The 23,568-nt window shown below is 53.3% G+C and overlaps 1 protein-coding gene and 1 pseudogene across 2 annotated transcripts; both read right to left on the bottom strand.

Annotated features, from left to right (window-relative positions):
- Window positions 1–8,317: 8,317 nt before the first annotated feature.
- Window positions 8,318–10,854, bottom strand: LOC136138258 (keratin, type I cytoskeletal 16-like; annotated as a pseudogene).
- A 6,874-nt stretch (window positions 10,855–17,728) lies between these two features.
- Window positions 17,729–22,774, bottom strand: LOC136137936 (keratin, type I cytoskeletal 17-like). 2 transcript variants are annotated; one of them, XM_065896341.1, is made up of 9 exons: window positions 22,608–22,774; window positions 22,295–22,520; window positions 21,154–21,236; window positions 20,617–20,773; window positions 19,838–19,999; window positions 19,085–19,210; window positions 18,762–18,982; window positions 18,646–18,671; window positions 17,729–17,823 (listed from the first exon to the last, which is right to left on the bottom strand). In XM_065896341.1, exons 1-9 carry the CDS (start codon window positions 22,772–22,774, stop codon window positions 17,729–17,731), a joined length of 1,263 nt encoding a protein of 420 aa, XP_065752413.1. The 2 variants fall into 2 exon arrangements, with proteins under 2 accessions (XP_065752413.1, XP_065752412.1); XM_065896340.1 differs by having other exon boundaries at window positions 22,295–22,774.
- Between the last annotated feature and the right edge of the window lie 794 nt (window positions 22,775–23,568).

Genomic DNA, 23,568 nt, shown 5'->3' with positions numbered 1-23,568 from the left:
CCAGGAAGGACATCTTCAAGAACATGAAATTGATGGAATAGGCAGTGTTTAACACATTAAGAGGAGATGTATACTTCTGGCAGTGAATTAGTGATAGGTACAAAGAAAACTTATACAAACTGAAAAACAGATATTTATTCTGAGGAAATTTAATATAGTGTAAAACATGATTTGGTTGTGAATAATATTTAAATAGTCATAAAAATGTAAACATTAAACATTTACTAATGAAAAGTTATTGAGAGGGTAGGAAAAAGTGGATAGGGAAAATGCACATAGAGAGCTAAATTCTCTTCCTATACAGCAGTGATTAAAAACTAAACCTGAAAAATGGCTATTCTACCCAAAGCAATCTACAGATTAAATGTGACCCCTATCAAGTTACCAAAGAGAAAAATAACCAAAGTTATTTTTCACATAACTGGAGGAAATAATCCTAAAATTTATATGGAGGCATAAGGGACCCAGAATTTCCAAAGCAATCCTGAGGAAAAAGAACAAAACTGGAGGCATAACCCTCCCAGACTTCAGACAATACTACAAAGCTACAGTAATCAAAACAGCATGCTACTGACACAAAAACAGACATATGGATCAATGGAACAGAATAGAGAGTCCAGAAATAAATCTGCACACCTACAGTCAATTAATCTTCAGCAAAGGAGGGAAGAATATACAATTGGAAAAAGACAGTCTCTTCAGCAACTGGTGTTAGGAAAGTTGGACAGCTGCATTTTAAATCAATGACGTTAGAACACTCCCTCACACCATACACAAAAATAAACTCAAAAAGACTTAAAGACAGGACTTCCCTGGTTGTCCAGTGGTTAAGAATCCACCTTCCAATGCAGGGGACGTGGGCTCAATCCCTGGTCAAGAAACTAAGATCCCACATGCCGCAGGGCAACTAAGCCTGCGCATTGCAACTACTGAGTCCACAGGCCACAACTAGAGAGCCCACATGCCGCAAGTACAGAGTCCACATGCTCTAGAGCCTGTGCACCACAACTACAGAGCCCATGCACTCTGGAGCCCCCACACCACAACTAGAGAGAAGCCCCTGCGCCAAAACAAAGAGCCCGCACATCAAGTGAAAGATCCCGCATGCCGCAACTAACACAGGATGTGGCCAAAAATAAATAAATAATTTTTAAAAAAAGATTTAAATATAAGACGTGACACCATAAAACTCCTAGAAGAGAACATAGGCAAAACATTCTCTGACATAAATCGTAGCAATGTTTTCTTAGGTCACTCTCCCAAGGCAATAGAAATAAAAGCAAAAATAAACAAATGGGACCTAATCAAACTTATAAGATTTTGCACATCAAAGGAAACTATAAACAGAACGAAAAGACAACCTATGGAATGGGAGAAAATATTTGCAAATGATTCGACATACAAGGGTTTAATTTCCAAAATATACATACAGCTCATACAACTCAATAATAAAAAAAAATCAAAAAATTGGCAGGAAACCTACACAGACGTTTCTCCAAAGAAGACATACAGATGGCCAATAGGCACATGAAAAGATGCTCAACATCACTAATTACTAGAGAAATGCAAATCAAAACTACAGTGAAGTATCACCTCACACAGTCAGAATGGCCATCATCAAAAAGTCTACAAATAATAAATGCTGGAGAAGGTGTGGGAAAAAGGGAATCCTGCTACAACGTTGGTGGGAATGTAAATTGGTGCAGCCACTATGGACAACAGTATGAAGGTTCCTTAACAGACTAAAAATAGAGTTACCACATGATCCAACAATCCCACTCCTGGGCATATAGCTAGAAATGATGAAAACTCTAATTCGAAAAGATACATGCACTTCAATGTTCATAGCAGCACTACTTATAATAGTCAAGACATGGAAACAACCAAAGTGTCCATCAACAGACGAATGGATAAAGAACATGTGATATATACATATATATACAATGGAATACTACTCAGCCATTAAAAAAGAATGAAATAATGCCATTTGCAGCAAGATGAACAGACCTCAAAATTATGATACTAAGTGAAGTAGTCAGACAGAGAAAGACAAATATCATATGCTACCACTTATATGTGGAATCTAAAATATGATACAAATGAACTTATTTACAAAACAGGAACAGGCTCACAGACATAGAAAACAAACTTATGGTTACCAAAGGGGAAAGGTGGGGAGGAATAAATTAGTAGTCTGGGATTAGCAGATACAAACTACTATATATAAACTACCTAAACAACCAGGTCCTACTGTATAGCACAGGGAACTATATTAAATATCCTGTAATAAAACATAATGGAAAAGAATATGAAAAAGAGTATATATATATATATATATATATATATATATATATATATATACATACATATATATCTGAATCACTTTGCTGTACACCAGAACCTAACACAACACTGTAAATCAACTATATTTCAATTTAAAAAAAAAAAAACTAAAACTGAAAAACTATCTAGAAATTATAGCATAGCCTGTTATTTAGAAATAAGGAGATCGATTGTTTCAAGATGGCAGAGTAGAAGGACGTGCTCTCACTCCCTCTTGGGAGAGCACCAGAACCACAAATAACTGCTGAACAATCATCGACAGGAAGACACTGGAACTCACCAAAAAAGATACCCCACATCCAAAGACAAAGGAGAAGCCACAGTGAGACGGTAGGAGGGGCGCAATCACAATAAAATCAAATCCCATAACTGCTGGGTGCGTGACTCACAAACTGGAGAACACTTATACCACAGAAGTCCACCCACTGGAGTGAAGGTTCTGAGCCCCACGTCAGGTTTCCCAACCTGGGGGTCAGGCAACGGGAGGAGGAATTCCTAGAGAATCACACTTTAAACTGTAGTGGGATTTGATTGCAAGACTCTGACAGGACTGGGGAAAACAGAGACTCCACTCCTGGAGGAACACACAAAGTAGTGTGCACATCGGGACCCAGCAGAAGGAGCAGTGACCCCATAGGATGCTGAACCAGATCTACCTGCTAGTGTTGGAGGGTCTCCTGCAGAGGTGGGGGCTGGCTGTGTCTCACTGTGAGGACAAGGACACAGGCAGCAGAAGTTCTGGGAAGTACTCCTTGGCATGAGTCCTCCCAGAGCCCGCCATTAGCCCCACCAAAGAGCCCTGGTAGGTTCCAGTGTTGGGTTGCCTCAGGTCAAACAACCAACAGGGAGGGAACCCAGCCCCACCCATCAGCAGACGAGCGGATTAAAGCCCCACCAGAGCAACAGCCAGCTCTACCCACCACCAGTCCCTCCCAACAGGAAACTTGCACAAACCTCTTAGACAGCTTCATCCACCAGAGGGCAGACAGCAGAAGCAAGAGGAACTACAATCCTGCAGCCTGTGGAACAAACACCACATTCGCAGAAAGATAGACAAGATGAAAAGGCAGAGGGCTATGTACCAGATGAAGGAACAAGATAAAACCCCAGAAAAAGAACTAAATGAAATGGAGATAGGCAACCTTCCAGAAAAAGAATTCAGAATAATGATAGTGAAGATGATCCAGGACCTCGGGAAAAGAATGGAGGCAAAGATCGAGAAGATGCAAGAAATGTTTAACAAAGACCTAGAAGAATTAAAGAACAAACAAACAGAGATGAACAATACAATAACTGAAAAGAAAAATACGCTAGAAGAATCAATAGCAGAATGACTGAGGCAGAAGAAAGGATAAGTGACCTGGAAGACAAAATGGTGGAATTCACTGCTGCGGGACAGAATAAAGAAAAAAGAATGAAAAGAAATGAAGACAGCCTAAGATACCTCTGGGACAACACTAAATGCACCAACATTTGCATTAAAGGGGTTCCAGAGGGAGAAGAGAGAGAGAAAGGACCCAAGAAAATATTTGAAGAGATTATAGTCGAAAACTTCCCTAACATGGGAAAGGAAATAGCCACCAAAGTCCAGGAAGCACAGAGAGTCCCAGGCAGGATAAACCCAAGGAGAAACATGCCAAGACACATAGTAATCAAACTGACAAAAATTAAAGACAAAAATTATTGAAAGCAAAAAGGGAAAAATGACAAATAACATACAAGGGAACTCCCATAAGGTTAACAGCTGATTTCTCAGCAGAAACTCTACGAGCCAGAAGGGAGTGGCATGACGTATTTAAAGTGATGAAAGGGAAGAAATTACAACCAAGATTACTCTACCTGGCAAGGATCTCATTCAGATTTGATGGAGAAATCAAAAGCTTTACAGACAAGCAAAAGCTAAGAGAATTCAGCACCACCAAACCAGCTCTACAACAAATGCTAAAGGAACTTCTCTAAGTGGGAAACACAAGAGAAGAAAAGGATGTACAAAAAAAAACCCATAACAATTAAGAAAAAGGTAATAGGAACATACATATCGATAATTACCTTAAATGGGAATGGATTAAATGCTCCAACCAAAAGACACAGGCTTGCTGAATGGATACAAACACAAGATCCATATATATGCTGTCTACGAGAGACCTACTTCAGACGTAGGGACACATACAGACTGGAAGTGAGGGGATGGAAAAAGGTATTCCGTGCAAATGGAAATCAAAAGAAAGCTGGAGTAGCAATACTCATATCAGATAAAACAGACTTTAAAATAAAGAATGTTACAAGAGACAAGGAAGGACACTACATAATGATGAAGGGACCAATCCTAGAAGAACATATAACAATTATAAATATATATGCACCCAACATAAGAGCACCTCAATACATAAGGCAACTGCTAACATCTATAAAAGAGGAAATCCACAGTAACACAGTAATAGTGGGGGACTTTAATATCTCACTTACACCGAGGGACAGATCATCCAAAGAGAAAATTAATAAGGAAACACAAGCTTTAAATGACACAATAGACCAGATAGATTTCATTGATATTTATAGGACATTCCACCCCAAAACAGCAGATTACACTTTCTTCCCAAGTGCACAAGGGACATTCTCCAGGATAGATCACATCTTGGGTCACAAATCAAGCCTCAGTAAATTTAAGAAATTTGAAATCATATCAAGCATTTTTTCTGACCACAATGCTATGAGACTAGAAATCAATTACAAGAGAAGAAACGTAAAAAACACAAACACATGGAGGCTAAACAATACGTTACTAAATAACCAAGAGATCACTGAAGAAATCAAAGAAGTCAAAAAATACCTAGAGACAAATGACAATGAAAATATGATGATCCAAAATCTATGGGATGCAGCAAAAGCAGTTTTAAGAGGGAAGTTTATAGCAATAAAAACCTACCTCAAGAAACAAGAAAAAATCTCAAATAAACAAGCTAACCTTACACCTATAGGAACTAGAGAAAGAAGAACAAACAAAACCCAGAGTTAGCAGAAGGAAAGAAATCATAAAGATCAGAGCAGAAATAAATGAAATAGAAACAAAAGAAACAATAGCAGAGATCAATAAAACTAAAAGCTGGTTCTTTGAGAAGATAAACAAAATTGATAAACCATTAGCCAGACTCATCAAGAAAAAGAGGGAGAGGACTCAAATCAATAAAATAAGAAATGAAAAAGGAGAAGTTACAACAGACACTGCAGAAGTACAAAGCATCCTAAGAGACTACTACAAGCAACTCTGTGCCAATAAAATGGACAACCTGGAAGAAATGGACAAGTTCTTGGAAAGGTATAACCTTCCAAGACTGAACCAGGAAGAAATAGAAAATGTGAACAGACAAATCACAAGTAATGAAATTGAAACTGTGATTAAAAATCTTCCAACAAACAAAAGTCCAGGACCAGATGGCTTCACAGGTGAATTGTATCAAATATTTAGAGAAGAGCTAAAACCTATCCTTCTCAAACTCTTCCAAAGAATTGCGGAGGAAGGAACACGCCCCAACTCATTCTATGAGGCCCCCATCACCCTAATGACCTAAACAGACATTTCTCCAAAGAAGACATACAGATGGCCAAGAAGCACATGAAAAGCTGCCCCACATCACTAATCATTAGAGAAATGCAAATCCAAACTACGATGAGGTATCACCTCACACCAGCTAGAATGGGCCTCATCAGAAAATCTACAAACAACAAATGCTGGAGAGGGTGTGGAGAAAAGGGAACTCTCTTGCACTGTTGGTGGGAATGTAAATGGATACAGCCACTATGGAGAACAGTATGGAAGTTCCTTAAAAAACTAAAAATAGAATTACCATATGACCCAGCAATCCCACTACTGGGCATATACCCTGAGAAAACCATAATTCAAAAAGAGACACATGCACCCCAATGTTCATTGCAGCACTATTTACAATAGCCAGGTCATGGAAGCAACCTAAATGCCCATCGACAGACGAATGGATAAAGAAGATGTGGTACATATATACAATGGAATATTACTCAGCCATAAAAAGGAACGAAATTGGTCATTTGTAGAGACGTGGATGAATCTAGAGACTGTCATACAGAGTCACGTAAGTCAGAAAGAGAAAAACAAATATCGTATATTAACGCATGTATGTGGAACCTAGAAAAATGGTACTGATGAACTGGTTTGCAGGGCAGAAATTGAGACACAGATGTAAAGAACAAACGTATGGACACCAAGGGGGGAAAGTGGTGGGGGTGAGGGATGATGAATTGGGAGATTGAGATTGACATACATACACTAATATGTATAAAATGGATAACTAACAAGAACCTGCTATATAAAAAATAAAATAAAATTCAAAAAAAAGAAAAAAGAAAGAAGGAGACAAATGATAAAAGTAAGAACTAAGACTTGAAAGTGGGAGGTAAGTATGGAGGTGTGCGACACCTGGGGATGTCAGCCTGGGAATGGCTCTTTTTCATAAAAATCTAATTATGTTCTACAGACATAACTTTGATTTTTTTGTTTTGTTTTCTTATGTTTTGTTTTGTTTTGGCCACGCTGCATGGCTTATGGGATCTTAGTTCCCCAACCAGGGATTGAACCCAGGTCCCGGCAGTGAAAGCACCGAGTCCTAACCACTGGACTGCCAGGGAATTCCCATAACTTTGATTTTTTAATCAAAATTTTAAAATATAGAAGGCATCCACCGCCAAGTGAGAAGTGCGGTACACCTCAATAGCCAAGTAGGGTGGATTCATGCGGTGCAGGGCAGTGGGTGGGGAGAAGCACCACGGTGGGTTGAGACGGGAAGGCCAAGCATCCCAGGGGAGAGGGAACAACACAGGTGGTTGAACGGAGGGGTCCTGACGGCCTCCTTATTCTTGATCTGTACCACATTCTCGTTAGAAAGGTCATTAGGTAGAAGTGAGGGTGGGGGAGATGGACAGCAAGGGACTCCAATTAGTAGGCTGGGCCCAGTTCTAGGGAGTGAAGAAACAAGTCTGATGGCGGCGGTGGTTGTGGGGATGAAGAGGAAGCAGGGGTGACAGATATTTCTAGGGGACTCGCTGGCACACGATTCACTGGCTGAGGGGAACGAGGAAGAGGAGGGAGTTGATGGGAGTGATGGGGGGGAGCAGGTTGGAAGAAGAAAGATTCAGTCCTAACCGTGGATACCACCCCCAAGGCAGCAGGCTCTCCCTCCACCATCCAACACTAAAATCACGTGTGCAAAGGTGAGGCTCCAAGGGGTAGAGTGAGGAGCTCAAGCTTGGGAGTCTTGGGTTAAAATACCTAAAAAGATAGAGCCGTATAAAAGAAAGGCATGGACTTTGCAGCTGGACAGACCTGAGCCACGGTTGTGCCACTTCGTGTCTGTGTGATATTAAGCACCAGGATAAGCCTCACCACAGCCCCCTCACAGAGTCGCCAGGTGAGTCGGAGGAAAGAGCTGCTGTAAAACGCCTCACACAGCATCTGTCAACACGAGCGAGCTCCCTCCCATCCTATGTCCCAACTCCCACTCCCCCGAGAGCATGCAGGTCTTCAGGGAAGACCCTACAAGCTCTTCTGAGCCTGGCTTTTTCCAGCATCCCTCAGGCTGTGAGGTCCCAGAAGATTCCTGGGAGGCACCTCCAATTCCCCTCCCATCAGCTCAGGAACGGAGACCACACAGGATTGTTGCATCAACCAGAAAGTCAGCTTTATTAACCCACCACCAGCAGAGAGGGAGGGGAGACAGCTGGGGCGAACAGGGGCTGGACCCAGGCCTTCAGGTGGTGAGGCCAGCGGGTGGGCAAAGGCGGCTCCAGGACCCTCAGGAGGCTTACCTTCGCAGGAAACATAGTTCTGGCCGGATGGGTGCTGGGAGGAGGGGCTGTAGGGGAGAAAAGGTAGAGCGGTTAGGTGTGTTGGGAGAGCAGGGGTGGGGCTGAAGGGTCTGTGGGGCAGGACAAGGGGGGTCCCCACTCACTGGGTGTCCTCACCCTCCAGCAGGGGGCGGTAGGTGGCGATCTCCTGCTCCAGCCGCGTCTTCACGTCCAGAAGGATCTGGTACTCGTGCTTCTGCTGTTCCATCTCGCAGCGCAGGGGGGCCAGCTGCTCCTCCACGCTGCAGATGAGCCCCTGGATCTGGGACAGCTGCAGGCAGTAGCGGTTTTTGGTCTCCTCCAGGCTCTTCTCCAGGGATGCTTTCTGTGAATGGGAGAGAGCAAAAGAGAGAGTCAACGGAGGGGGGGTCACTGCTGTCCCCCCAGGTCTCTGGGCATGTTTCCTGAGAGGTGCATGGATTTTTGACCCCAGCTGGGCTACTTATGGGCTAGACAACATGGAGAAAATTTATTCCGCCATTTGTTCTGGGCCTTCATCTCTCCATCTATATAATGGGTACACTGACCCATCCAACCCACTCCTGGGAAGAGAGATGGAACCGTACCGCGGCGATGCTCCATTACAGGGGGTGGTGCCATTACTGGCGACTTGGAGGCTCCGGCTGGGCCTGATCCTTCTTACCCTGCAGAGCTGGGACTGCAGTTTGACTTCCAGGCCCTGGAGCACCCTTTGGAGCTCATTCAATTCATCATGGCTGTTCTGCATCAGCTCGCTGTTAGAGGCCACTTCTTTGTTCAGCTCCTCTTTCTTTTTTTTTTGCGGTACGCAGGCCTCTCACCACTGTGGCCTCTCCCGCTGCGGAGCACAGGCTCCAGACGCGCAGGCCCAGCAGCCATGGCTCATGGGCCCAGCCACTCCGCGGCACGTGAGATCTTCCCGGACCGGGGCACGAACCCGTGTCCCCCGCATCAGCACTGCGCCACCAGGGAAGCCCCTCAGCTCCTCTTTCTGAGATAGGAAAGAACAGAAGGTGTGGGGCACCCCAGAGGCACCCAGGCTGGGAAGTCCTGCAGCAGGACCGAGGACCCATATCACCTTGCTCAGGAACCAGGCCTCGGCATCTCTGCGGTTCTTGTCTGCTCTCTATTCATACTGGTCGCACATGTCATTCAGGATGTGGTTCAGGTCCACACTGGGGGCAGCATCCACCTCCACACTGACGTCCCCGCTGGTCTGACTCCACAGGGTAAACATCTCCTAGGAAGAGATGGGGGGAGGTGGTCAGCTCAGCTGCCCCCTTCCCTGGCCCCAGGTGCATCTGCAAGCCCACTGGATCAGCCTCCCACTGCCAGCAGCAGCCTTACCTCCTGGTGGTTCTTCTTCAGGTAGGCCAGCTCCTCCTTCAGGCCCTTGATCTGCATCTCCAGGTCAGTCCTTACCAGGGTCAGCTCGTCCAGCACCCTGCGCGGGCCATTGATGTCGGCCTCCAGGCCCTGGCACAGGGCCAGCTCGTTCTCATACATGGCAAGACAAAGGCCGGGGCCTTCTGAGGCTCAAGACCTGCTGGTCCTCCCGTCTGGACAACCCCACTGCTCACCCCCTGCCCTCTACTCTCTGTCCTCAGCCCACCACCGTGTCGCTCACTTGGTCTTAAAGTCATCGGCTGCTAGCCTGGCGTTGTCAGTCTGCAGAAGGGGCTGTGTATTCTCTATTGTGGCCTCGAATATCTGCAGAGGGGGTGAAGGACACGTCTGGTTAGCCAAGGCCCTGCTGCTCAGGGGTGAATAGCAAAGAGGGGGGAAAGGGGCCTCACCATACTTGGGGTTATCTGGCGGGCAGGTCAGTCTTTACTCTCCCCCAGGCAGCCTAGGGTGCCTTCTCCACCCAGCTTAGCATGTGCAGGGGATGCATCCACATATCCGCCACCCCATCCTGGGCCCCATCTTACTTCGGAGAGAAGCTGATCCAAAGAATGCTTGCAGGGAGTAAGAGATTCAGGGTACCAGGTCCAGTTCAGATACCCTGATGCTAAAAAGGGACCCTCTGCCACCAGTTCTGAGTAGTCCATGGCCACTCCTCAAAAGCGGGCCTCAGTCTCCCTGTTTGTAAAATGAAGATACTAGCAAGCGTTTTTCTAGGGTCCACTGCAGCCATGACCTCTATCAACACTCCACCACCAGAGTCGCGCACCTGGCCATACCACCTTGTTCCGCAGGTCCTCGATGGTCTTGAAGTAGGGGCTGTAGTTGCAGGTGGGTCTGGGCCTCTGATTCTGGTACCAGTCGCAGATCTTCACCTCCAGCTCCATGTCGGCCTCCTCCAGGGCGCGCACCAGGCGGTCATTGAGGTTCTGCATGGTGAGCTTCTCGTTGCCAGAGAGGAGGCCACCATTGCCACCACTGAGGCAGACGCCAAGACCACCACCATATCCTCCAACGAAGATGCTACCCAGGGCCCCACCAAAGCTGCTGCGGCTGCTGTAGTTGCCTCCATAGCCGCCCCCAGCCCGCAGACACCCCCGGAGGAGTAGCGGGAGGAGGACAGGCCCCCGTAGGTGCTGGGGGCCCGGCAGGAACCTCCCGCCAGGACGGAAGACCCGCAGCTGGAGCCACTGCCGATACCACAGGAGCCCTGATGGAGCTGGAGGAGGTGAACTGGTGCCTGCAGGTGGTCATGGTGAGAAGAGAGAAGAGAAAGGTGCTCGGGGAAGCTGGGAGGATCCTGAGGCATCCTCAAACCCCAGGAATGTTTATATGCACGTGAGGAAGGAGGGCCCCTCCCAGCTGCTGACTCCGGGCACCGCTCCGGATTTCATCACTCCAGATTCCATCCAACTCCCCACTCCAGATTATTCAGCCCGGGGTCAACTCACTTCACTGTGTGCCTCTCTGAGTTCCCACCCAGTTTTTGGGGATGTGGAGCTGAGAGAAAGCATACCAACTCAAGTTGGTGTGACTCATGCTAGGCAACGGGAATCTATCTGGAGTTAGTTCCTGGAGCCTGAGGAGCCAGCGGTGCCCTGACACAGGCGAATTTGTGGTGACTGCATCCCTGGGCAGTGAGTCAGCCCATGGAAGGACTCCCTGCCCGACGGTGACAGCCTTGGATGAATGGCCTCAGCGATGCTGTCCAGGGGCTGTCTCGTGATGCAGCTGTGGGGACCCTACATGGCTGGCTGTGGACAGGAGAGCTGGGTTCATGGTCCTGCTCTGCTCTGCTCCCTGTGTGACCTGTGCCCCCCACCCGCCACCTACCTTCTCTGGGCCTCTGTTTGCCCTCAGTAAGCCTGAACTGGGCAATCTCAGAGTCCTTTCCAGTTCTAAAAATTCTATGAGTCTTATCCCAGTTTCAGAGGCTGGCTTTGAGCCCCCAGGACCTCCAGAAGTGGTGTGTACCATGAAACGAGCAGATAGCAGCTTGAATCCCTGCTCTGCCCCGTACAAGCTGCATGGCATAGGTAGTCCTTTAGTCTATTAGCCTCTGGACCTCAGTTTTCTCATCTGTAAAAGGGGAGGGCACACCACCAGCCACAAAGGAACATGCATGATGGACCCTGCTGGCCCCTTCCCAATGGCCAGCCCTGACCCCCAGCCTCCCCTTCCTTCCTTTCCAGCCCAGCTACCCCTCACCCACCTCTCCTCGCCCACCTCTATGCTCTGGCACCTCCCTCCCACATGCCTGCCCTCTCCTCTTCTCTCCCACACTCCCACCCTTTGAGCAGCTCCCCCGCCGGGCGCATTGCTTCACCTAATCACAGGCACCCACCGTAAACTGTGGTGGGAGGGAATCCCCATCCTGCTGCTGGTACTTCCTGTGACCCCGAACCCCGCCACAAGACTCCAAGACCCCACACTGTATCCCGGGCTTAGATCCCAACCGTTTTCTCTGGAGAGTCCACAGCTTCCAGGCTGGATTTGGCAACTTTATTCGTTCAGTCGAGGAGACGGGGGAAGGTGGCTCTCTGGTCACCTGCCACGCTCAGGTATTTACACATGCCACACAGTTCGGTGAGGGGCCTTATTCCTGCCACCAGTTCACAGATGAGGAGGCTGGAAGGGTAAGTGGGCTTACCAAGACCCCAGTCAGTGAGGAGCTGGGGCTTGAACCCCTGTCTGTCTGCTCGCCCAGCCCAAGTCCTTTCCACCATCCTGAACCACTCTCTTTTTGCCCCTCCAACATACATCACTGTCTTGAATCAACCCTGCGAGGTGAGGAGGAGAGAGGGAGAACCAGAGAGAGGGTGATTTGCCCAAAGGCACTGCGTTTAAGCTGCAGAGCCGGGACTTGACCCCAGAGATGGGCTGTCTTCAACTCTCCCGCAATGCCTGGCAAGCATCGTCAGCCTCCCCGAGATGCCTGGAATGAGCTCTGCCCATGGTGGGCATGATATTGGCCTGAGGGCTGAAGGCGGGACTGGGGGGTCTGGACCCCAACAAGGAGGCCTCCTTGGGGTGCCCTGGGGGGTGACCGACAGAGCTGGCCACCGTCCTTGCTCTGCAGTGCCTCTGTGGAGGTGAGAGGAGGCGGAAGAGGGCTTGCCTCAGCCTGAGTCCTGCTGGACCATACCACCTTGAACCTTGGGGCAGGAAATTCTGTCTCAGCATAACCAGGGCTTTGTTTCTGCCACATCACGTCCCTCATCTGGAGGCACAGGGCCCAGAGAGATGAGCAGAGCTGGTACCCAGCCTATGGCTTCAGGGCCAGGCCTGGGAGAGAGAACTTGCTATTCCTTCCCCTAACCCCAAAAATAGGCAAAAGGGACCCTGGCATCTTAGACAAAACCCCCACCATCCCAGGCTTCAGGATGGGCCTGGAGTTCAGGTCCAATCACAGATTCATCACCTTCGGAACTGGAAATGGCCTTCAAGGTCAGCAAAGACCACCAAGCCCCAACCAGAGAGCACAAAAGACTTGTTCCATGTTAAACAGGACAGAAGCAGAGGAGCAGATGGACCTCCCTGGAGGTCCAGTGGTTAAGACTCCGTGCTTCCAATGCAGGGGGTGCATGTTCAATCCCTGGTTGGGGAATTAAGATTTCACATGTTGCATGGTGTAGCCAAAAAAATTTTTTTTAATAAAAAGAAGGAGCAGAGACTAGACCCAGGTCCAGCACCCTGACCGAAGTCCATACTGACTCTCCCGGTAGTCTCTGGGAGCTCCTTCTTCTCTGCACCACCCCCCAACCCTCCACCTCCCTTCTCACCAGATCGTCGCCCCTGCCCCCATTCCTGGAGGAGTCGGGGGTGGGATTACACACAGGCCCAGCCCTAGAGGTCGGGGATCTGCAAGGGCTGAGAAGCTGCCAGAAGTTGCCAACCAACCCATCAGATCACTCAATCAACACCACAGACCAAGCACCCACCATGTGTCCAGCATTTGGGGTGTGGCAGGGAGGAGAGAGGTGCTGACGTGGTCTCTGACCTTGGAACTTATCATTTGACCCTGGGGAGAAAACTAAGGCCGGAAAGACAGCACAGTGCAGCAGGAAACCTGGGATGCTCGGCCCGCAGGATGCAGCTGGCATTTCCTCCGTGCCAGTGAGGCACACCTGCCCCAAGGTTGCCAAGAGCCAGAATCACCAGGCCTGGTCAGCACAGAGCACAGACTCCCACCAACCCTTCCAGGCAGTGGGTTGCTTCCTCCACCCAGGCCTCCTTCCTCTCTCCTTGGCCCAGCTCCATCCCAGGTATCATCATCACATACCTGAATTGGCCAGGAAATATTATTGGCCAATGCCACACCTCAACTTGCAGTGATTCCCAAATCTGACTGAACACGAGAATCCCCATACAGATTCCCGGGCCCTGCTCTGACCCACTTAGTCAGCATTGCCCAGAACAAGCCTGATGGTGGGGAGGTTTTACAAGCTCCCAGGGGATTCTGGTGTCCAGCCAGGCTGGGGACCAAGAGGCAGCTGTGGGAGGGAAGGGAGGGGAAGGAGACTCCAGGGAGCCTAAGGGGAGAGGGGAGGTCGCTGCAAAGTCCCCAACCACTGATGGCAGCCACAGTTACAGGCTTCAGGGCAGGATGAAGAAAGAAAGGAGCCAGATGAGCCAGGACAGAGCAGGCTGGAGTCGGGCCAGCAGGGGCCAGATACTAGGCAAGTCGTTCCTCCCCTCTGAGCCTCAGTTTCCTTCTCTGGGAAATGGGTATGGCAGCACCACTTCACAGGCACAGAGAGGTGAAATAAATAAAGCAGCTGTCACGGACTGGTGGCTGTCACTGCATTTATCTTCAGGTATTTATAAAGCACCTACTATGTGCCGCACACTGTGTAGACACTCGGATGCAAAGAACGAGACAGAGAGGCCCTCAGGGCAGAATGTCTGGAGGAGGTAGAGACGTCCCCAACACTGAGTGTTCAGGCCATAATGGGGGGTAGGGGGCCTGCAGGGAGGGGACAGGCTCTCTGGGAGTGAACAAATGGCCCCCAGGCAGGCTCCGGCCCCGTGCCTGGTCCCAGGATCTAGGTGAGTCTGTGAGTGCCTTACCCACCTTAGGCGGTCCTCCGCCACAGTGTTGGATCTCCCCCTTCCAAGGCAGGGCCTCTCACAGCCCCTCACAATGGTCTGCACAACCAGGGCCCCTCAGGGGAGCCTGTGGCTGGGTTAAGCTGGGTGACAGTCTGGACTCTACCTGGGGGCTGAACTGTCCTGGCTCTGGTCCCTCTGTTCCCCTCAGTCCCCCAGAGCCTGGGTGGCACAGGAGAACACACTACATAAGGGCTGAGGGAGGATCGTCAGGCATTGCCATTGTGCCCGGCTTACCACTCCTAGACTGGGGTCCCTCAGGGTCCCTCCGAACCAGGGCCTGGGTCTCTTGCTTCCCCCGGGCCCAGTGCAGACCCAGGCACAGAGCGACGCACTGCCGTGGACAGTGTTACTGCCATGTCATTTCTCTGCAGAAAGCACCGTCAGGTCACCCTTCCAGAGCGTGGGCGAGGCGGAGGAAGAGTCACAGGGGCTGACTACCCGTGGCCGGCCCGAGCCTGGGCATCAGGTGTGTGTCCATCGTATGAGTGTGGGTGAGATGGCACCCAGGGGAGGTATAGACCGGCTCACTGAAACATCTGGTACAGCAGGTGGGTGGGTGTGGAGGAATGTGAGTCCCTTGGAGAGTCCCACAGCTGGGTCCCCCAGTCCAGCCGCAGGCACACGGCCCAGCAGCCTGGGTCAGCGTGGTGTGTCTGGACAAAGCCATACCATCCCCAAGGGGACCACAGGCCCTCCACCCCCAGGCACTCCTCCGTGCGGCCCCCACCTGCCCAGGCCTGGGCTGAGCAATCCTGGAAAGGGCGGGGCTTTCCCTCTCTGGGCCCAGCACTCTGCCCTGTGGACCTCCAGCCCCGGCACCGCAGCCACTGCTCTCCTGGTGCAGCTCCCAGGACACCTGGCTGCTCCCCCATTGTGGCCTCCTGACCACCCACCCACTCGCTTTGTGGGCAGGGGCTTCTTCCCCTGCAGAAGGGTGAAGTCCGGGGCTGCCTCTCCCAGCCCCACACTCTGACCCCTCCTCACTCACCCCATCAGTAAAAGTGCACCCCCAGAGTCTGCGGGGAGAGAGGGCCCTGCCTAAGAGCCTGGGGTTGGGCAGGGGGTGGGGCTCTGGCCGCTTTCCCAGCGTAGCTGCCTCCCCTCCCACGCCCTACTCCACCCCTGACATGCCAGGCTCCATACAGGGGCTGAGTCACTGCTCCTCAGAGCCTCAGGGTCCCCATCCACATAATGGGGCACCTCTTCCCGGACCCTCCCCTCTTCCTGGGACTGTCATTCAGGTAAATGAGATCACCCCCAGACAGACCATCCTCAGCCAGGGCTGGTTCTCCCGGTTGTGGCTGGATGTACGGTGGGGGCCTGGTGGGTACGGTGCCTCCCTCCCTCCTGCCCTCCATCCCCACCCTGATTGCTTCCCAGGCAGCTGAGAGATGCCAGCCCCTGCAGGAGCGGCGCCCACGCTCCCAGCCTGCTTTGATTCTGACATTTGCCTCTGCAGACACGGGCCCTGGACTGCAGCCTGTCGTCCCTGCCATGGAAAGGAATTCACTGTCTTCCCCGTCCCTGGGATCGGGGCCGGAAGGGCCGTTAGCTGCGGCTCATCTCACCCTTCCTTTACTGTGGCTTCTGAGATCCAGAGAGGGCCTGTGACCTGCCCAAAGTCCTCACACCCCACCGCCCACGTCATAGACAGTGCTCATGCCACTGCCCCACCTGCTTCTCCCGGGCCTCCGCTGGTCCCAAGCCTCCACCACGCTGGGCCTCTGGGGGCTCTGGCTGCTTCTGTCCCCTCCCTGCCCCAGCCGCGCCCTCAGTCTCCAGGCACCAGGCGAGAGCACGTGTTTGGAGGGGGCCTGTCAGTGAACCCGGGTGAGGGCATCCCTCCTCCCGTTAACACCTTCCACCCACCCCCACTTCTTGAAGAAAACCAGGAAATCAGACCCGCCTGGCCCAGTGGTTTCCAGATTTACTCAAGACTTCCGGGGCTCCTCTCCTGCTGGCTTAGCGCCTGGCCATGGAGTGACAGGGGCCAGGCTGGAGGGTGTTGGAGCGGCTGGGGCAGGACAGCCCCTCCCCCTTCCCCAGGAGGCAGCTTCCCACCTCCCTGACCTCCAAGCTGCTGGAACCAAGAGGGGACGAACTGCCAGGGAGGGCATTGCTGCCCCCTGGCACGACCTCCCCTGAACGCCCCATCCTGAGCTCACCATTTGAAGACATATCCCTGGGAGAGGCCCCACCCTCTCTCCCACACCTGCCTTCTCTGGAAGCACAGGTCTCAGCTCACATTCCTGGGGTTGAGGCCATGGGAGCATCTGGACCCACAAACCCCTCCTAGGGGTTTCCTGAGACTCACACAGGAGCCTGGGCCCTAATCACCCAGCCTGCCTCCCCGCCTTCCGTCCTCCATCACCCCCTTCAGGAGGATCCTGATTTCTGCCCTGGCCTGCCTCCCTGCCCCCTCCCCACCTTGTCCCCTCTTAGAGGAGGACACAGCCCCCAGGACTGTGCGGGTCACAGCAACCGAGCGGATGCTTTAGCCCTGCGTCTCTGGTTCCTGAGACCTTCTTGTCCATTTATGGATGAGAAAATGAGGCTCAGTGAGGGGAAGGCACTGCCCAAGGTCATGGACCCAATTACAGGCCAAGAAGAGGACACCTAAGACACCCGCCCCTGACACGCTGACCTCAACCTGGGTCTGGCACTGCCTGGACAACCCTCCCAGGGATCACCAGCCCTTGGGAGATAAAAAGCAACCCCCACCCCTTGAGTTCTGCCCAGACCTAGTCTTCACCCTGCTCTAAGATGACCCCTGACCTCCAAGTCAACAACAGTGGGTGTCCACGGACTCCTCCCCCTGCCCCCATTCGCCCCCCCCCCACCGGTTCCTCCCTTCCGCGCTAGGGCCACGTCAGTGGCCACAACCAGAGAGCATTCCATGTCTCAGTCAATGAGATTTATTGGTCAGGGAGGGGGATGGGAAAGGGACTGAAGCTGGGTGCTGGGGCTGCGGAGCCAATGGGAGGCCCCAGAGGGGCTGGCAGGGGGAGCAGAGTCCTCACTGGTTGGTCTGTTGGACCTGCTCGCGGGAGGAGATGACCCTGCCATCCTGGACTTCTTCCACAATGGTGCGCACCTGGCGGGTGGTCACAGCTGCAGGAGACAGACACTCAGGGTGGGCGGGGCCCAAGAGGTCCTGGCTCAGCCCCCAGCCCCCTGAGTGGAGCCGGCTTTCTCCCCCATGGCCACTTGGTGTCCACGCCTCTGCTGGCCCCTCAACATCACATCCGCACAGGTGTCCCCCTGACCTTGCCACTCCCTCCCTCTCACCCTGTTCCTTGCTGGTGCCCCTGGGTGAATCCTGCCTCCCAAATAGATGGTTTGATTCTGACCCACATGTCCTTCTGCAAGAGGAAGACTGCACAGACTGGATGCTACATGAACTGGGGTCTGTCTCCATTTCTCTGCAGTCTCAAGGGCATGGATTATCCTCCCTTCAGAAGCGGATCTCCAAGACAAGACCCTGGTCCACACCCTTAGACTGGATGCCCCGGGGCTGGGATTTTTTCTTCCCCATCAGACTGGGATCTGGAGGACAAGGACCAAGTCCCTTTCTGCTATCAGACAAGAGACTCCAGAACAACACTGCTTTTGCTCATCTGTAGGGCCCCAAGAGCAAACATCGTGAGACCATGTCCCTACCTCCCCATCAGATGAGCGTCTCCAGAGCTGGGACCATGTCTCCCACCTCGGACTAGGATCTCCAAGGTAAGGGCCATTTCCCTGCCTCTCCCCCATTGGATCAGATAGTGTCCCGCTCACTTGATTAGGACCCTGAGCCCTACCGGGTCCCTTCCCCCACCCCTGTCAAGGATCAGCCATCATTTCCTGGAGCTCCTGGACACCCTCCCCCAGCAACCTACAGGTGGGTCGCCTGCCCCGTGCAGCCCCACCCTCAGCTACCAAGATGCTTACGTTCTCTGGACTTGTGCTGAGTCAGCCTGCAAAAAAAAAGAGAGAGAAGATTAGATGTGGGTCTCAGCCTCACCTCTGCCCCAGGCCCCCAGCCCTGGCCCCGGGTCCCCTCTCACTGGGCATCCTCGCCCTCCAGCAGGCGGCGGTAGGTGGCGATCTCCTGCTCCAGCCGCGTCTTCACGTCCAGCAGGATCTTGTACTCCTGGCTCTGCTGTCCCATCTCGCAGCGCAGCTGGGCCAGTTGCTCCTCCACGCTGCAGACCAGTCCCTGGATCTGGGACAGCTGCAGGCAGTAGCGGTTCTCTGTCTCCGCCAGGCTGTTCTCCAGAGATGCTTTCTGCAGGAGAGCGGGAGGGGCAGGGGTCAGAAGGGTTCTCAGTGCCCCCTCCAGGGACCTGGGCACCTCCCCCACACCCCCCAGGCCTGGCAGCGCCCCTACCATGCTGAGATGGGACTGCAGCTCGATCTCCAGGTTCTGCATGGTGCGCCGGAGCTCTGAGATCTCGCTCTTGCTGCTCTGCACCATCTCGCTGCTGCTGGCCACCTCGCGGTTCAGTTCCTCTGTCTGCAAACAGGACACAGGACAGGGCGGCATGAGCCCAGCTTCCCTTCTCCAAGTCAGGTGACCCCTGTGGCCTCCATATGCTCAGCCCAGGGCCCACTCTGTGCCCAGACAGGCACCTGGGCTCTCCCCCACTCCCCCGAATACCCCCTCACCATGGCCACCTTCCTGACCTCCCCTGGGCCTCTCAGGCCTCCTCCCAAACCTGACTGTGGGAGCAGTGCCTTCCCACCAGCTTCCCACTTCCCAAAAACCAGAAGCCTTTGAAAGGATGTTAAGTTTTATCTTTAATTCCTGCAAATGTAAAGCACAAGAATAGGAAACTTGAGAACCAGTCAGGACAGTAGCCAGGCCCCTGGTGCTAGTTCCTGACTTCTTGAGGGACAGATGCAAGCTCCTGGGGTCTTGACCCTCTGGCTTTATTCCTGAGGGGGGCTCCCTACCCACCACCAGATCCCAGCTTCAGCCAAGCTCCAGGCCTGTGGATGCAACAGGCGACCCTGACCCCCGGTGTCGGTGTGGCTCACCGGGGATAAGGAACCCAAGATGCCAGGCGCTGGGCTTACTGCGGGGACTCAAGCCTTGCACCCCGTCCCCTGGGGAAGGCCTCTGGCGTGCGGCAGCCCCCACCTTGCTGAAGAACCAGTCTTCGGCATCCTTGCGGTTCTTGTCCGCCATCTTCTCGTACTGTTCGCGCATCTCATTCAGGATGCGGCTCAGGTCCACGCCGGGGGCGGCGTCCATCTCCACGCTGATCTCACCACCCACCTGGCCTCGCAGGACTTTCATCTCCTGTGGAGGAGGGGATGGTGGGTGTGGGCATGCATCCTGATCTCTCACTCCCAACCCTTCCCACGCAAGTTCTCCAGACCCCTCCCAAGGACACCTCCTTTGTTCTGCCTGCCCTCTACTCTCTGACCCTCTGAATGATTTTTATTCACCTGCTCTATGTGGGCTTTGCCTCCACCATCAGGCTAGGGGTTCCCTGAGGACAGATTCTGTGTTTCCCCCATGAGACTGAGGGCTCTCTGAAGATAAAATCTAATTCTTAAGCCTGAGCCCCCAAAACATCCCGTCTAATTTCCAAACTTCTACCTAGGGGCCAGATTCGAGGGTTTGAGCTGGGACAAGGGGACAGCCTCCTCAATTATCTCCTGTCCTGCTGAGGGAAGGCAGGAGGGGCAGAAGAGGCCTCTGCGGGCCCCTGGGAGGCTCCCCAGATGCAGGGAAGCAAGGTAGTACGTGGAGGAGGCTGCCCTGCATGGGGATCAGGGCTCTGCAGACAGAGCAGCGCTGTAAGGCGACCAGCCTGGACACCTGTGCTCTTCCCACAGTCTCAACCTGGCACAGCCCCAGAGCCCTGCCACCCACTCAGCATCCTCTTTGACCTACTGCCCTGGCTGCCTCACCTCCTCGTGGTTCTTCCGGAGGTAGACCAGCTCCTCCTTGAGGTTCTCGATCTGCATCTCCAGGTCGGCTTTGGCCAGGGTCAGCTCATCCAGCACCCTGCGCAAGCCATTGATGTCGGTCTCCACGCTCACGCGCAGGGCCTGCTCCGTCTCGAACCTGCGAAGGGAACCAGAGACTTCGTCAAGATGCTTGGACTGGCAGGTGCAGGTTCTGGCCAGCACCCTGCCTCCAAACGATGAGGGGGTGGAGTAGAAGCCCATGGCAGCCCTGGGAGCCTGGGACCACGCAGGGCAAGGCCCCACCCCCACCCTGCTTCCTGGCTTCTCTCCCCTCTTCCTCCCGCCTCCCTTCTCGCTCTTCCATCACCTGACTACAGCATCTGCTGCGTTTGCTGCATCCTGGGCTAAGAGGTGCAGGACTCTTAGCAGGGACTCCCCCACCCCCAGCTCCTGGACCTTGCCACCAGCAACTGAGGAGTCCTGGGGTAGGAAGGGGTGCCCCCAGTTCCTCCCCAGCACCCTCTGGCCAGAGCTCACTTGGTACGGAAGTCATCAGCAGCCAGACGAGTGTTGTCGATCTGCAGCAGGACATTGGCATTGTCTGTGGTGGCCATGAGGATCTGGGAAGATGGGAGAGTAATCAGGTCACTGGGTGGGAGTAGCTCAGCACAGACCAGGGTTCTGAGGCGGGTCTCTCTGTCTGGGGGCCAGGATGCGGCTGCCTCCTCCAGGAAGGCTCCCTTCCCACCCAGCCTTTCCCCTTTACTGCATTACAGTTGGTAAGAGAGGCGGGGCCAGCCTGATTCTGATGGCTGAAACCTTGCCCCCCTCCCACATGCCAGGGTCTGCCTTAAACCAGAGTGGACAGCCATCCGGGAGTGCCAGGCTGGAAATGCAGGAGAGCAAGAAAAGAATGGGAGGATGCCCCGGGGCAGAAGCTGTTCCCAAGTCCTGGAAAGAGGACAGATATGGGAAACCTCATTTTACAGCTGGGGATATAGTGTCCCTGAGAGGCTCCCCCAAAAAGGAAGACTAAAGGAATCCTCACCAAAGAGCAGTTCCAAATCAGAAGTCATGACCCCTGCTAAGTCCTGATCCCGGGCTCCAGCAGGCAGCCCCGGCCCCGCCCCAGGTTTGCTGAGCCCCAGTCTTGAGGACGCAGCAGGAGAGATGGGGAAGCCAGACAAGTCCCCAAATAAGGCACACGAGTGGCCTCCTGAGGTCCCGCCCCCTCTCTCTCACCTCCTCCTCCTAGCAGGTGCCAGCAGGAGCTCACCCAGACCCCTGACCCCACCGTAGCCCTAAATCCCCCTCTTGTTCCAAGGAAAGAGGTGCCTGAGTATCCAGCGACCCCAGGGACCCAGCCCTCCACAGGCATCCATTCATCTTATCCTACAATCACACAAGGTGGCAAAAAGCTCCATGATGGGAAACTGAGGCTCAAAGGAGCTCCACAAGGCCTGCTTGTCCCTAGCCCAGGCCGCTGCCCCAAAAAAGAGACCATAGGCCACAAGGTGGCCCCAAATGGGCTCCCAGAAGCCAAGCCGGATCCAAGCTGTCCTTAGTTCCCCAAGACCCTGTGGCAGTCCCCAGGCTGAACTCCAGGCCTTGGTCAAGGGCAGGAGGTAGGGGAGGAAAAGCTGTGCCCCGCCAGGTCCCCTCCCACCGTAGCCCCTACCTGGTTCCTCAGGTCCTCGATGATCTTGAAGTAGGAGCTGTAGTCGGAAGTCGGCCCTGGGGTCTGCTTCAGGTACCAGTCGCGGATCTTCACCTCCAGGTCAGTGTTGGCCTCCTCCAGGGCGTGCACCTTCTCCAGGTAGGAGGCCAGGCGGTCGTTGAGGTTCTGCATGGTGGCCTTCTCGCTGCCCCCCAGCATCCCATCACCACCTCCAAAGCCACCGCCACCAGTGCCAACGCTGCCGCCGCGGCCGCCGAAGCCGCAGCCGTAGCCACCGCTGCCATAGCCGCCGCTGCCGTAGTCGCCGTCGCCGTAGCCGCCTCCAGAGCCGAAGCTGTAGCAGCCAGAGTAGCTGCCGCCCCCAAGGGCATTGCCCAGGCTGCCAGACAGCTGGCCGGAGGTGAGGGATGAGCTGCCCCCCAGGCCAGAGGAGCCCCTGACGGAGTTGGAGGAGAAGAACTGCCGGTTGCTGGTGGTCATGGTGGCAGCAGCGGGTAGCAGGCAGACACAGAGAGAGAGGGCTCGAGAGGAGAGAGGCCCAAGGCGTGTGTTGCTGCCGGGGCTCGCCCGCCTCCTTTATAGGCCCCAACAAATGGGCGTAACGATTACAACAAGTTCGCTCCTCTGTTCCCATTCCCCTGGGCTGTCATCACCGCTGGCTGCCCGCCAGCTCCCAGGTGGCTGTGGGTCCCCTTCCCTCCCACCGTCGGGCCTTTGCATCATTTCTCCGAACCCCCGTGCTGGGCGTCTGCTTGTGTGTATGTGCGTGTCCCTGGTCTCAGGCCTGTCACCTGTAATTCAGGCAGGCCCTTCAGCTACGCTTTCCCATGACCTAATACGGACAAGAGGAATAAGCAGGACGTGACCGTCACTGAGCCCTCCCAGGCAGCTGCCCCCGGCCACACACCACACCACACACCACGCCACACACGATCCTGGCCCTGGGCGAGGTGCAGGGGAGACAGCGAGGACCGGTACCCCATCCTGCCTTGGAACCTAGACCCAAACCTACCAGCCTCACCACACAGTAGCTCGGTCAGGTCTCAGATTACCACCCCATTTACAGATAAGGAAACTGGGGCTTGTAGAGGCAAAGTGTCCCACCGCCCCACCTAACTCAGAACTGGCTGGCAGGGCTTCTTCCTTCATCGCACCCTGCCACAGCACCTATATGCCTCCCCAGGGGCCTGTGACACACTGGCCCCCTTCTGCAGAGCCCTGACACCAAGGAAGCACTGCAGGGGCCGTGGTTCCCTCTGTCCAGTTTTCTGACC

Source organism: Phocoena phocoena, chromosome 19 (genome assembly GCF_963924675.1).
Source record: "Phocoena phocoena chromosome 19, mPhoPho1.1, whole genome shotgun sequence".
NCBI lineage: Eukaryota > Metazoa > Chordata > Mammalia > Artiodactyla > Phocoenidae > Phocoena > Phocoena phocoena.
The sequence above is the reverse complement of the archived record's forward strand: the minus strand, read 5'-3'. Positions and strand labels throughout refer to the sequence as shown.

Bases quoted from the DNA above. Each gene is read 5' to 3' on its own strand.
- LOC136137936 (XM_065896340.1), bottom strand. From the start codon at position 22,774: ATGACCACCAGCAACCGGCAGTTCTTCTCCTCCAACTCCGTCAGGGGC. The intron at 21,237-22,294 runs GTAGGGGCTACG...CCATCTTCCCAG, and splicing joins TCGAGGACCTGAGGAACCAG to ATCCTCATGGCCACCACAGA. The intron at 17,824-18,645 runs GTAAGCATCTTG...TGTCTCCTGCAG, and splicing joins TCAGCACAAGTCCAGAGAAC to CTGTGACCACCCGCCAGGTG.